Source organism: Phocoena phocoena, chromosome 1 (assembly GCF_963924675.1).
Source record: "Phocoena phocoena chromosome 1, mPhoPho1.1, whole genome shotgun sequence".
Classification (NCBI taxonomy): Eukaryota; Metazoa; Chordata; class Mammalia; order Artiodactyla; family Phocoenidae; genus Phocoena; species Phocoena phocoena.
The window spans coordinates 116,832,290-116,844,095 of NC_089219.1; the positions used below are offsets into that span (position 1 = coordinate 116,832,290).

Sequence of the window (11,806 nt, forward strand, 5' to 3'; positions counted from 1 at the left end):
CCTGCCACCTGCACTCCCTCACCCGGCCAGCCTTTCAGGTTGGTGCCACGGCAGGAGGGGAGAGGAAGGATCATAACTTGAGACCTGGGCTCTGGGTCTGGCTCCATCGTTTCTCATTGGTTTCCTCAACTCTGAACTGAGCATAATGCCACCCTGGTCATTATGAACAGTAACCACGCACTGAATGCACATGGGAGGCTTTTACAAACTATAGAGAAAATATAAAGTGTTGTTCCCAAGGTGAAGACCACGGCTATGGAAGAGGAACAATTGGTCCAGGTGGGGACTGAGCCCATATCGTTAATGTGGCACACTAGCCGCCACAAGGGCACTCACCTGAGGAACCGAGGCTGCATCTGGACCACGGGATGAAGGTCTGAGAGCCATTGCTGATGGGGTTGCTCACGGTGCAGACGTAGATGTTGTTGGCATCCTGAGGGCCAAGGGTGAGATACAGGAGGTGGGAGTTCTTGGTGGGGCTCAGCAGGGGGGCGCCCGCCTCCTCACTCCAGTTGTAAGCTACATGGTCCCCCTTCTCCACCATGCAGGCCAGTATCAGGCTACAGTTCCCGTTCTCCTGGCTGGAATTCAACACCTTAATTTCCGGAGTGGAGACCTGCTCTGTCAGGAGGAGGAGGAAGACAGCCATCACTGGAATGAATCCTCTGGAATGCTGACTTAAACTTCTTGTTAGAAGAAAATGCAACCTAATGGCGTCCTTCCCCCCCGCCCCAACCCCGTGGATCTGTAGTGTGATTTATTTCTGTGGGGACCTACTGCTTCGCACCATCCCTCTCTCATGTGCCCCTCCCCCATACTTCTTTCCAGGATCACCTTGAGATAAAATAGAGAAGAAAAAATTGTCTTTTAGTTCCCCCCAACCAGTACTGTTAGGGCTCCCCTTGCCTTTCTGTTGTTCCTCATCTAGGTTGCTCTCCTGTATTCTACCTGTGGAGTTTGCTGTCAGCTAACTCCCCCATGGGTTTTAACTGTCCTTGGCTAAATTATTACCTTCCAGATCGAAAAGAATGACTTTTTACTGGTGAGATTTCATCTATACTCATGTGTGTGTGTGTGTGTGTGTGTGTGTGTGTGTGTGTGTGTTATAGCAAGTGCTTTTGGGTGTCTGAAATTGGGATAGCCACAGGCCTCACCAACTTATCTCACTCGAATGCTGTGAAATAGAGTAAAAGGGAAAGTCTTATTTCTTCAGCACATACTATAGGACAGGCATAATGCTAGAATTTCACATTTGTAATATTTTTTAATCTTTTCAACAACTTTCTCAACAATTATGAACCTAGTTATAATTATTCCCATTTTATAAATGAGGAAACTGAGACCCAGAGAGGTAGAGTGTCTTACATAATGCCACTCAGCTTCTAACAGCCAAACTGAGATCTGAAACTATGTCTTTCTGACTCCAAGATCCAGACTCTTTCTTTGACTTGAGAAGAACACCATGGTTGCAGGAACCATATTTTCTAAGGTAAGAATTTGATCATAAAAGACAAGATGTGACAAAGGCAGTGAACTGTTGTAGAAAATGCATGTGTAATCTTTGTGCTCATGGCAGCCTTGCCCCGGGAACACTATTGGAATGATCAGGACACCCTGATACCTGGTGGAGGGCTGTGGGAATTCTGCATACACCGTTTGGAGGGAAGGGAATGCTAGGGCCAGGGGAAGGGCAGGGAGGGTATTTCTGTCTCTCTTGTCGGTACCTGAGGATTTTAAAGAAATGTTGGCTGTTTGGGGCTCCTGTCCCATCCTCAGAGATAAGAAACTCACTGTTGAAGAAGCAGGGTAGCCCGCATGGCTGCCAGGATCCCTGGGAATTCAAGGGAGCCTTGGGACTTAAGAGACAAATTCTGGGTGTGTTCAAGAGGGGCTGGCAGTTAAAGCGGTTCAAAAATGCACTGGCCTTAGATTTAGGTGGACCTACGTTCTAGTTTAAGTTCTGCAACTAAGCAATTTTATAATCAGAGCATTTGTTTAAATGAGAAAAATATGCCTCTTCCACCAGGTAGATGCAATCCTCTGTCAGGATGCGGGGCTTGGTGAGTGATGTGTGGGCTGAATTTCAGCCCTCCTTCTCCCAGGACTCCTACTGCAGCGAACCCACCTACGCAGATGTGAGTAGAAACGTGCAAACCACTTATCTCTAGATTTCAGTGTCCTCATCTATGAAAGTGAGATTGAGCTTGATCAGTGGTATTCAAAATTTTTTTAATTAAAAAAACACCTCTTTTCAAATAAAATCTTATTTGTAAATTGAGACTCTTGGGGCTCCAGGCCCTCTTGTCAACAGGCAGAGGGGCTGTAGGCAAGAGGGCCTGGAGCCCCAAGAAAATGGGGTTAAAGGTAACTTGTGCTAATCAGCTATCACTAACGTGCAATTTGGATGAAAAAAAGATTTGTGAACTTCTAAAACTTCTTCCTGAAGGACGTTTGCCCCTGGACTGAGATGTCTTTCAAGTTGCTTCCAACTCTGAATACCCTTTGCTTCTGAGAGAGACCTAAATTCCTAGGCAAGGAACTATCTCGTCCCTCCAGTGGGGACTGGGGAAGCCGCTGTCATTACCATAGAGCTTCAGCTGCAGGCAAAAGTGCTGGACTGAAATGTTTTCCTCCAGGCTCATAAAGTACCAGCCCTCGTCCTCCTTCCTGCTTTTCAGGATCCTCAGGCTCAGGTTTTCTGGATGAAACTCATAGCCATTCTCCAGATGGCGTGGAGAGTCACCTTTCCGCAGATCCAGAGACACTATTTTCTTCTTGGTGGTGTCTCCGGGTGATTCTGCCATTGTGACAAGGATGTGAATACTCTTATTCATGCTCTTACTTATTCCATCAGATGTCAGGGGCAGCAGCACACTGCTTCCCAGCCGCCCAAGGATCATCACTGGGCAATTCGTTGAGCCCTCACCTGCAGGAGGAAGGAGAACAAAGTTCCTTATTATGGAAGCCTTTGAGACTCACATCCTGTCTGTGGATCAGGAATAATAGACTGGATGATCTCCCTCTTCCTCTTGGCCAATCCCTGGGGTTGCCAGGTCCTTAGTAGTTTATAAGGACTGTCATGAGGATCCCACTATATTCTCAGTATTCAAAAATTGCAGTGGAAATCTTAAAATCACTTATGATAGAGCTGTATAGACTAATTAGGACTCTGGGTTTCTTTGATCTAGGAGGGAATTCTATCAACTCAGATTTACAGTTAAGGCACCTAAGGCATAGAGAAGTTAAATGACTTGCCTAAAGTCATATAACTAGTAACTGGATTAACTCCTCAGCCAGACTTCCCATCACCATTGGATATATAGCATGAAGAATGAGAGTAACTGAAACTAATTCTGAGCTTGTGAGCCCAAGAGACCAAGGTTAAGAAGCATCATTTCAGATGAGGAGGAAAGAGAAAAGTCTGAGGGATGTGGAGTCCAGGAGGAGATGAGCCTCATATTCAAACTGGGGAATCCTAACTCCCCAAAAAGCTAAGATATTTAACAATGTCAAGGGTGAGAAATTATTTTACTTCTCTTTTTCAAAAAAGCTGAGGCAACAACAACCAAAAAAAAAAAAAAAACCCACAACCTCAGTTGATGACCCTGCTTCTCATTTCACTGAAAAAGGGGAAGAAACAAAAGAGGACTTCCATTTGTTTCTACCACCAAGTCAACCTACCTACTTGGATGGATGGTCTCTGCTCCCAGATAAGGCTAACCTCTTCTTTCCTGGAGCACTCACTCACTTCAAGGCTTTGCTTCTGCAACTTCCCCCACCCCTTGTGTCATCAACTTTGTTATTGTTATGGTATGTTGTGGGTTATTTTTACTAACACACAACATACCAACATGTAATTTCCCTCATCTTAAAAACCCCTCCCCTGGTGCCAGGTCCATCCCCAGACACCTCCCCATTTCTCTGTTTTCTTTTATCCCGAAGTCCCTTAATGTGTGTTTATACCTTCTGTCCCCATTTCCTGACTTATTTTTCCTTGTACCCACTCCAGACAGGCCTTCTCCTTACTACTCATTGGAACCACTCTTGTCAAGGTCACCGTATATTCCATGATACTAAGTCACTTCTCCATCTTCATCCTTGCTTTCTCATCTTGCTTTCACTTGGCATTGTTCGTATTCCCCCTTTGAAACACTGCCTTCATTTAGCCTGGGGAACAACACACTCTCCTGGTTTTCTTCCTATTTCACTGGCTGCCCTTTCTCAGTCTCCTTGCCTGAAACTTTCTGCTCTTAAAGACTGGAGCATCCCAGGACTCAGTACTCAGACCTCTTCTCTTTCTCAGCCACACTTATCTAGTTGCATAGTTTTACATGTTTCTGGAATGCTTACAGAGATATATCTCTTACCCAAACCCTTCACAGTACTCCAAATTGCCTACACTGGTTGGTATTGGTATTTGGAGGTCTAAAGGGCATCTCAAACTTAGCAAATGAACTCTTGATTCTATAGCCCCTTCTGCAAACATTACAATTCCTAGGTCAAAACACTGGAATCATCTTTGACTCCTTTCTTCCTCTGATACTCCACATTCAATCTATCAGCAATCCTGTTGACTCTGCCCTAAAAATATATCTGGCATCTCAGGACTTTCAACCACCATCATCACCAGCCTGGCCCTGCCATTGTCTTCCAACTAATCTCCCTGCATCCATGCAATGGACAGTGTAACCTTTTAGAACTATATCAGATTTTGTCTCTCTCCTGCTTTTAATCTTCCAGGGTTTTCTAAGCACCCATAGAATAAAATCCATAGTCCCTGTTATTGCTTCAAAGACTGAATAACCCAATCCCTGGTACCTCTCCAACTCCTTCTCCTGTCCTCACTGCACTATGGCCACACTGGCTCCGGCTGGTCTGTAACTCATCCAGAACATTCTCATCTCAGAGCTTTTGCATTTGCTGTTCTCTCTCTCTCTTTCTGGCAATCTCTTCCCGTACATATCTGAAGAGCTCATTCCCTCATTTTATTTTAGATTTCTGCTCAAAAAATCATCTTCTCTGAGAGACCTTCTCTGACTACCCTGCCTATCCTATCCTATCCCTTCTTGTTGTGCTTATCACTGTCTGATGTTATACTGTACATATTATTCATTTTATTTTTTAACACTAGAATGCCAGCTTCTCAAGAGGAAGAATTTGATCTTGTTCACTGTTTTGTCCCTAGGACTCACAATTGTGGTTGGCACATAGTAGGCTTTAAATAAATATCTGTTCAATTTATGAATGCTGAAAGCCATGTTACCTGACTAAAACCTCTCTTATTTAGCTCTGCCCAATATGTGACTGAACTTAATAATTGAACTTAACCATAAGCTAATGTTTGTAAAAGAAGGAGCCCATGAGTCAGAGAGAGCACAAATTGTTCTAGTTGATAAGAAAGTCAGAAGAGTACAATAAAACTGTCTGCCGAAGTAGTGCAGCCATCTAGAAAAGACACAATAACTCGTGGTTAAGATGGATGTTGGAAATTTGGGCAAACTGATTCAGATATTCTTGATACCAACATGCTCTGAGATCCTGTAAAGGGCCCAGCTGATATCAGACTAGAGATTCAGAGGTTGGGAAAAAAGAAAAATCAGGATTTGAGTGGTGGACACATAGTATTTTTTTTCTTTTTCCATGCCATGTAGCTTGCAGGATCTTAGTTCCCCAAACAGGTATTGAACTCTGGGCCCCGGTAACGAAAACCCCGAGTTCTAACCACTGGACTGCCAGAGAATTCCTGACACTTATAATTATTAAGGAATAGTGAGAAAGGCAATTAGGCATTTGCTCTTTTATGTATTGCCAATACATCAACTCTTGAAACAGAGTGCTCTCCCTTGTTGCTCAATTGATTCCATAAGGCCTGCTGTTCATGGTGCTGGCATTGCTGTTTTTATAAAGATAAACTGCAGGGCATGTTGGAATTCCTTCCAGCCACACTTATGGATGCCTGACTGTCCAGATAATGTGGTAGGTACAGTACCCAAGAGAGTAACCTCTTGGATCCTGAACTTAAACTTCTACCAATAAAGGGATGACAGAAAACTAGAACCATCCATGCAAGGAGAAACATCATGTGGTACATAGGCCCCCTGAAATTGTGTACAAAAGCGGTAGAAATAAGCATATGTACATTTGTCTGGGAGCATAGCCATAAATGTCATCTCTCAAAGGAGTCTGGGCTTCAAATCAAGGTTGAGAATCGCCATCATATTGTTGATTTTTTTGGATCCATTTTAATATAGAGAAAAAAGAAATGGAAATTATACCCATTCATAGACCATAAGTCTCCACCCTGCCATGTCTCCTGTGTGCCCCTTCTGTCCCTGTAACCCAACAAACTCTTTACACCATGGCTGTTTTCAGAACTTGGAATTGGAAGGGAGTCGGGGGAAGAGGAAATAGAGGATGGGGCAGAAAGTAGTCAAAAAAAAATCAAAGAAAAAAATTTTTGAAAAAAGAAAAGAAGAGGGAAAGAAAGAGAGGGCAGATGAGAAGAAAAGGCTGAGTGGTTTAGGCAGACTCAGTCATGGGGAGTGGAATCAAAACTTCATCAGGAAGAGACCCTCACACGTTACAACCCACATAAAGAATGATGATGTAACAACTAAGCGTGTGCGTGGTCAGGTCTGCAGGGGGTACGTGAACTCATTGTCACCTAAGCAAGGGTGGAAAAATAAGTGGGGACTTTAAAGTGGTTCATAAAACACTTCAAGTAGAGTCCCAGCTCCTGAAACATCCTACTGCTTGATGAGTGTTTTCCAGCAGGTCTGTGATTCAGTCAGCCCCTGGTTACTAAGAGAGTCTGGAGGAAACATTTGTAGCTGTTAACACCAACTCACTTTCCTTCCAGGGCAATTCTACTTAGAAAGTAGAGTGATTCACACGGGCCCGTGGATATTTTCCTGAAATCAGTAGCATTTAGCCAAACTTTTCACACAATGGGATTCTACCTAATGATAACATTTTTTTGGCCCAGCCCTGTTACTGGGCATCTTGCTACAACATTTCTTTCAGGTAGGACTCAGAGCCTTCACAGTTCTTATGGGAAATCTAGGCTTACAAAGAAAAGATAATGTGTCTTTAATAAGTCTCATTTTTAAACAGAAGTCCTACCAGCTGTCCTCCTAGTCCCATTCCTTGACGCTGCTGGGTCTTTCTATCTTAGAATATTTGCACTCACTGTTCCCCAGCCTGAAAGCCTGTCACTGCTCTTTATTTGCCAGGTTAACTCCTTCTGTCCTTCAGGCCTCTGTCCTTGACCCTCGGCTTAGATTCCGTTTCTCTGCCATATGCTTCCAGTTCACTTTGCGTCTCTCCTTTCATATCACTCAACACATTTTTAACTCTCGTTCAATGCTTGTCATCCTTATTCAGTTATAAGTTTCCAAGAGTAGGGACTGTGTCTGTTTTGTTCACTGCTATAATCTTAATACCCACCTGGGACATGGTAGGAACTCAATAAATCCTTTTTGCCCGAGAGAATGAAAAAACTGAATGAGATGAATGAATGAATGAACAAATGACAAAACAGAGTCTAATTTCTTCTCTCTCCAAAATCTGAATGTACTCTCCTTTATCTTTATAACATCCATAAGAGTTGTTTATGTAGGGAGATGAAGGGGACCCTTATCCCTCTTTGCCAGGTGAGGAGCTAGAAGTGCCTTAGCTATGAAACCTCTGCTTCAGGTGCAGTAGGCCACTTACAGTTCCCCCTGAAAACTCACAGCACTTTACCTCTGCATCTGTGCCTTCCTCTAGAGTACTCTTTTCAAATTATATAAAAATCCAACCTACCTGATGTATACATTTAAAAGGACATGCAAGAAACTGGTAACAGTAGGGAGGGGTATAGAAGGGAGATTTGTCTCCATTCTGTACCCTTTTACACTGTGGAAGTTTTATAGACATACATGTGATACTCTTCCAATAAACAAACTAGTTAACAAAAAATTAAATGAAAGCTACATGATGAAAGATGTTTCTATCCACTTTTCAAATTCCAGATCAAATACCTCCATATGCCTTGCACTCCCTTCTTTGGTTTTGTCAACCTCTCTCACCTTTTGAAAATTCCTATACTTCATTTCAGTTCAATTAAAATCAACTCATGTCCTTCAATTATAGACAGCATATTCTAATTTTTACCATGGGACCTGGAAACAAATTTTAGGATTCTCCTCCTCCCTAAACATAAGCTTATCTAGTTTCATTCATTCAGGCCTCGGGAGTCAGGCTGGGTGATTAAAGAGAAATTGCTAACTGCTCTGTGACTCTTTTTCCTCTTTTATAAAATCATAATGTAACAATAACTACACATATCTCATAGGGTTGGTATGATAATTAAATGAATAATACACACAAAGCACTTACAACAGTGCTTGGTATACAGCAAGGATGCTGTACATACTATTATTATTCATTCAACAAACATTCATGGAAGGGCTCTCACAGATACTGTGTCAAGTGCTAGGCAGAGGCTGTGGTTGTTCATTTTACTTCCCCCACACCTCACATAGTGCTAGCCACATCGTGTGTCCTTAGTAGACCGTTGCTGAATGGCATTGTTCAAAGGCAATCTATGGATAAAACCAAATAGCATTGAGGTTCTGATTTCCAGTCCAACACTGGAGACAGTGAAGGTAGTGGCATTATATCACAGTATTAAAGCTTTTGAGAGATGGAAGTGCCTAGATCTGCATCTTGGGGTACAATGGGCCAGTGAACAACAAGGTTGGGCCAAATCTAGGATGCCCCCACTTGTCCCTCACTTCTCCCCTCATGTGTGTGAAGGATGTGAGGAGGACCTGAATGAAGGAATAAAAAATCCCACTGGGGTAGATTCATCAGTTGTAAGAGATGCACCACTCTGGTGGGGGATGTTGTTAATGGGGGGGGGGCTGTGCATGTGTGGAGGTAGTTGGAAATCTCTGTACCTTCTGCTCACTTTTGCTGTGAACCCAAAACAGCTCTAAAAAACTGAAGTCTATTAAAAAATGTATCATTGGGGGAAATGGAAAATTCACTTTACTTGGGGGAGGGACATGTGGACTTCTTGATTTTTACAGTTTTGACTGGGAATTGGAAGTCCAGCTGAGTAGAGATGGGAAAGGGAGTAGGTACTGATTTTACAAGAATGGGGCTTCTTGGTTGGGTGAATCTGTCATGAATGACCTGTCCCATTTGCAAAGCATTTCCTTCTGGGTTTTATTGGGGTTTCACAAAAGGGTGCATATTTTAAAATAAAAACACTAAAATTTTTGTACATATTTCAGAGAAGACAAAGGCAAGGAAGGGAGACACTACTGATTGGGTAGCCATGCCTGTGGGGCTGGGCTGTTTCTCACTGACCAGTGACCTCCAAACTTTCCGTGCAGCAGCTGTCAGCAGAACCTGAAATGCCAGGGCCAGACTGGCCAGGAGGCAAGCCAGCACAGAGATAGAAAAGTCCAGCTCACTGTTCAAACCCATCACGCCTGATAGTCACTAAGAAGAATTCCAAAAATGGTGGAGTCACAAATGGGATGCACCCAGGAAAGTTTGACTCTCCCTGTGATGGCTTAAAGTGGTTTCGTTTGGCTTTCTGAACCCTCAGTGCAATTATTGCTCTTTGAGACCTTGGGTAGCAAGAGCCATGGGTCTGCCTGATTCTGAGGAAAAGTGGGGCCAAGGAAGTCCTATTCATCTGGGAATCTGGCAAAAGACAGATCCCAAGTGCAGCCCCTCTGACAATCCTAGCATATCTCTGGGCTTCTCCTGGAAAAGTCCATAATGGATTTGTGGTCTTGAAAACCCCAAGAACAGAACATCCGGAGCCTCAGGACGTCCCCCCTTCCTTAATGCCGCTTCTACTCCAGACTGCTTCCCACAGTTCCAAGGCATTTAAGCAGAAAGGAGATTCTCACCCACTCCACAGTGAGCCCAAAGTCTGCCCCTTGCTTGGCTTTTTCTTTCTCAAACACCTTTTCTCATAGCTCAGCTATTACTAAACAGAGAATACCAGCAAACCAGAAAGACAGGAGTAGAGCCCAGCTCCAAACACTTTGTCTTGTGTCTGGCCCTACACTGGAGCTGCCCTGACCCTGAGCATTTCTGATTTGCATTTCTCACTTACTGTAACCAGCCCTGGGCTCCAAAAATCCTGGCCTCTCCCCGTCTTGCTGCCTTGGAACCTTCTCTTCCAGGAAAGTAGCCACCATTATGACAACACTGTGGCCACTATCTGTTCTCAACCAGTGCCTGGGGTTTTCACTTCTACCCTCTCTTCGCACTACAGCCTTTTCATGTAGGTGGATCATGTTTTTCGTTTGTCTGCTTGTGTGTGTGAGGATCCCCATCCAGGACAGGGTTGTAGGAGTAATATTCTCCCAGAGCTCCATCCCTACAGCTCATTCTCTTAGCCTGGGTCTTTGCCAGAAGGATACTCATGCAAAACCAACCTCTCAGCCAGGACTTTGACTGGAGCCTCTCACCCAGAGAGGCTGGTCTAGAATGTGACCAGTGCCTTTGGCTTAGAGCTCCTGGTTTCCTTGGAAACTAGGACTGGTGGGGCTTAGCCTCAGAAGCCAGGACCCCAGTAACTCACAATGTTCCTTCCTCTTTAAAAGAGGCAGGAAGAACTCAGAGTCAGTCTCTGAGGAAGAGGCAGCCGAAAACAACCCACCACCCCTGCATCTTCTCTCCATCCGTGGGCTACAGCTGATTCCTGGCAGGTAATCATGGGACCCAAAGCCCTCAGACAGATGAGCACTCACCTGTTCTGCAGCTCAGCTCAAAAGCTAGGGAGAAAAACAGCAGGACGTTCAAGGAGAGGAGCCCCTTGGGATCCATCAGCCAGTGAGGAGAGGGAAGGGAGCCCGGTGAGGAGCCCGGCAGCTGCTCACAGACGCCACGGCAGAGTGAGCTCTTTGTCAGGCAAGTGCTGCCTCTACTGTCTAGTTTATGCATCAGGAACCAGTAGGCTTCCTGTCTCACTGGGACTTTTTCTGCCTGTGCCTCGAGGATTGCTCATCTCCTTTCAGGCTTTAAGTCACTCTGCTGTTCCCAAGAAGTCAAAATCAGGTGCTTTGACTGCAAGAGCCGAGAAGGGAGCTGTGTAATCACCCAAGGCTGTGGTCAAACCCCAGCCTTGGGCAGAAATGTGCTCCCCACTCCCTTTCTTAGCTGTCTTCTGGAAAGGGATGTTAAGACTCTCTGGGCGGTTCTGTCTGGTAACTCTTATTATACAAAGAAAAAGATGTAGTCATGTCAGGCCACCCCAAATTTGGATGTGTTAGTTCAAAGTTGAACTTGGATGACTGACCTTTAATGAGCTGATGGACCTTTTACTTCTGATTTGTTCCATAATTTCAGAGAACACCTCTCCATGCAGTCAGGTCCTGGTGCCAAAGTCACAGAGAGATGGGGGTGGGCAAGGGTGGGTCAGCTGGCAGAAACCCAATTTCCCTGCTGCGTATATTGTGGTAGAATTTAGTGAGCCCTGTGCTGTGTTTGGAGGGGCTGCCTTATTTTAGAATTTGTAACTAATTTTTTGTTGAGGAAAAGGGACTAGATTTGACAGAAGAAAGATCTTGTGCTTTTCCATAAGTTAAGCTATAAATATGAAACATGGGAAAGATGCTATTATTGGCTCACAAGGAAACTGAAAGTCCATTTTAACAGGTCAAAGGCACTTTCCAATGGGCCTCCCTAAGAGGACAAGGGTAATAAGAACTGGTGATATATGCGAAAGAGTTCTTTATTCTCATCACCCCCCACACACACACTCAAACACCTGACACCCAACTACCCTCCCCACAGC

At 44.3% G+C, this 11,806-nt stretch overlaps 1 protein-coding gene across 1 annotated transcript in view; it reads right to left on the bottom strand.

The window, feature by feature from the left end:
- The window catches only part of SLAMF1 (signaling lymphocytic activation molecule family member 1), a 30,980-nt gene extending 20,033 nt beyond the window's left edge, over positions 1-10,947 (bottom strand). Inside the window, exons 1-3 of the mRNA XM_065891361.1 lie at positions 10,761-10,947; positions 2,585-2,926; positions 337-621 (exon numbers count right to left, since the gene is read on the bottom strand). Of these exons, the coding sequence (XP_065747433.1) occupies positions 337-621; positions 2,585-2,926; positions 10,761-10,836 (703 nt within the window). The 5' untranslated portion in view covers positions 10,837-10,947. The remainder of the gene's footprint in view (positions 1-336; positions 622-2,584; positions 2,927-10,760) is intronic.
- Positions 10,948-11,806: the final 859 nt, after the last annotated feature.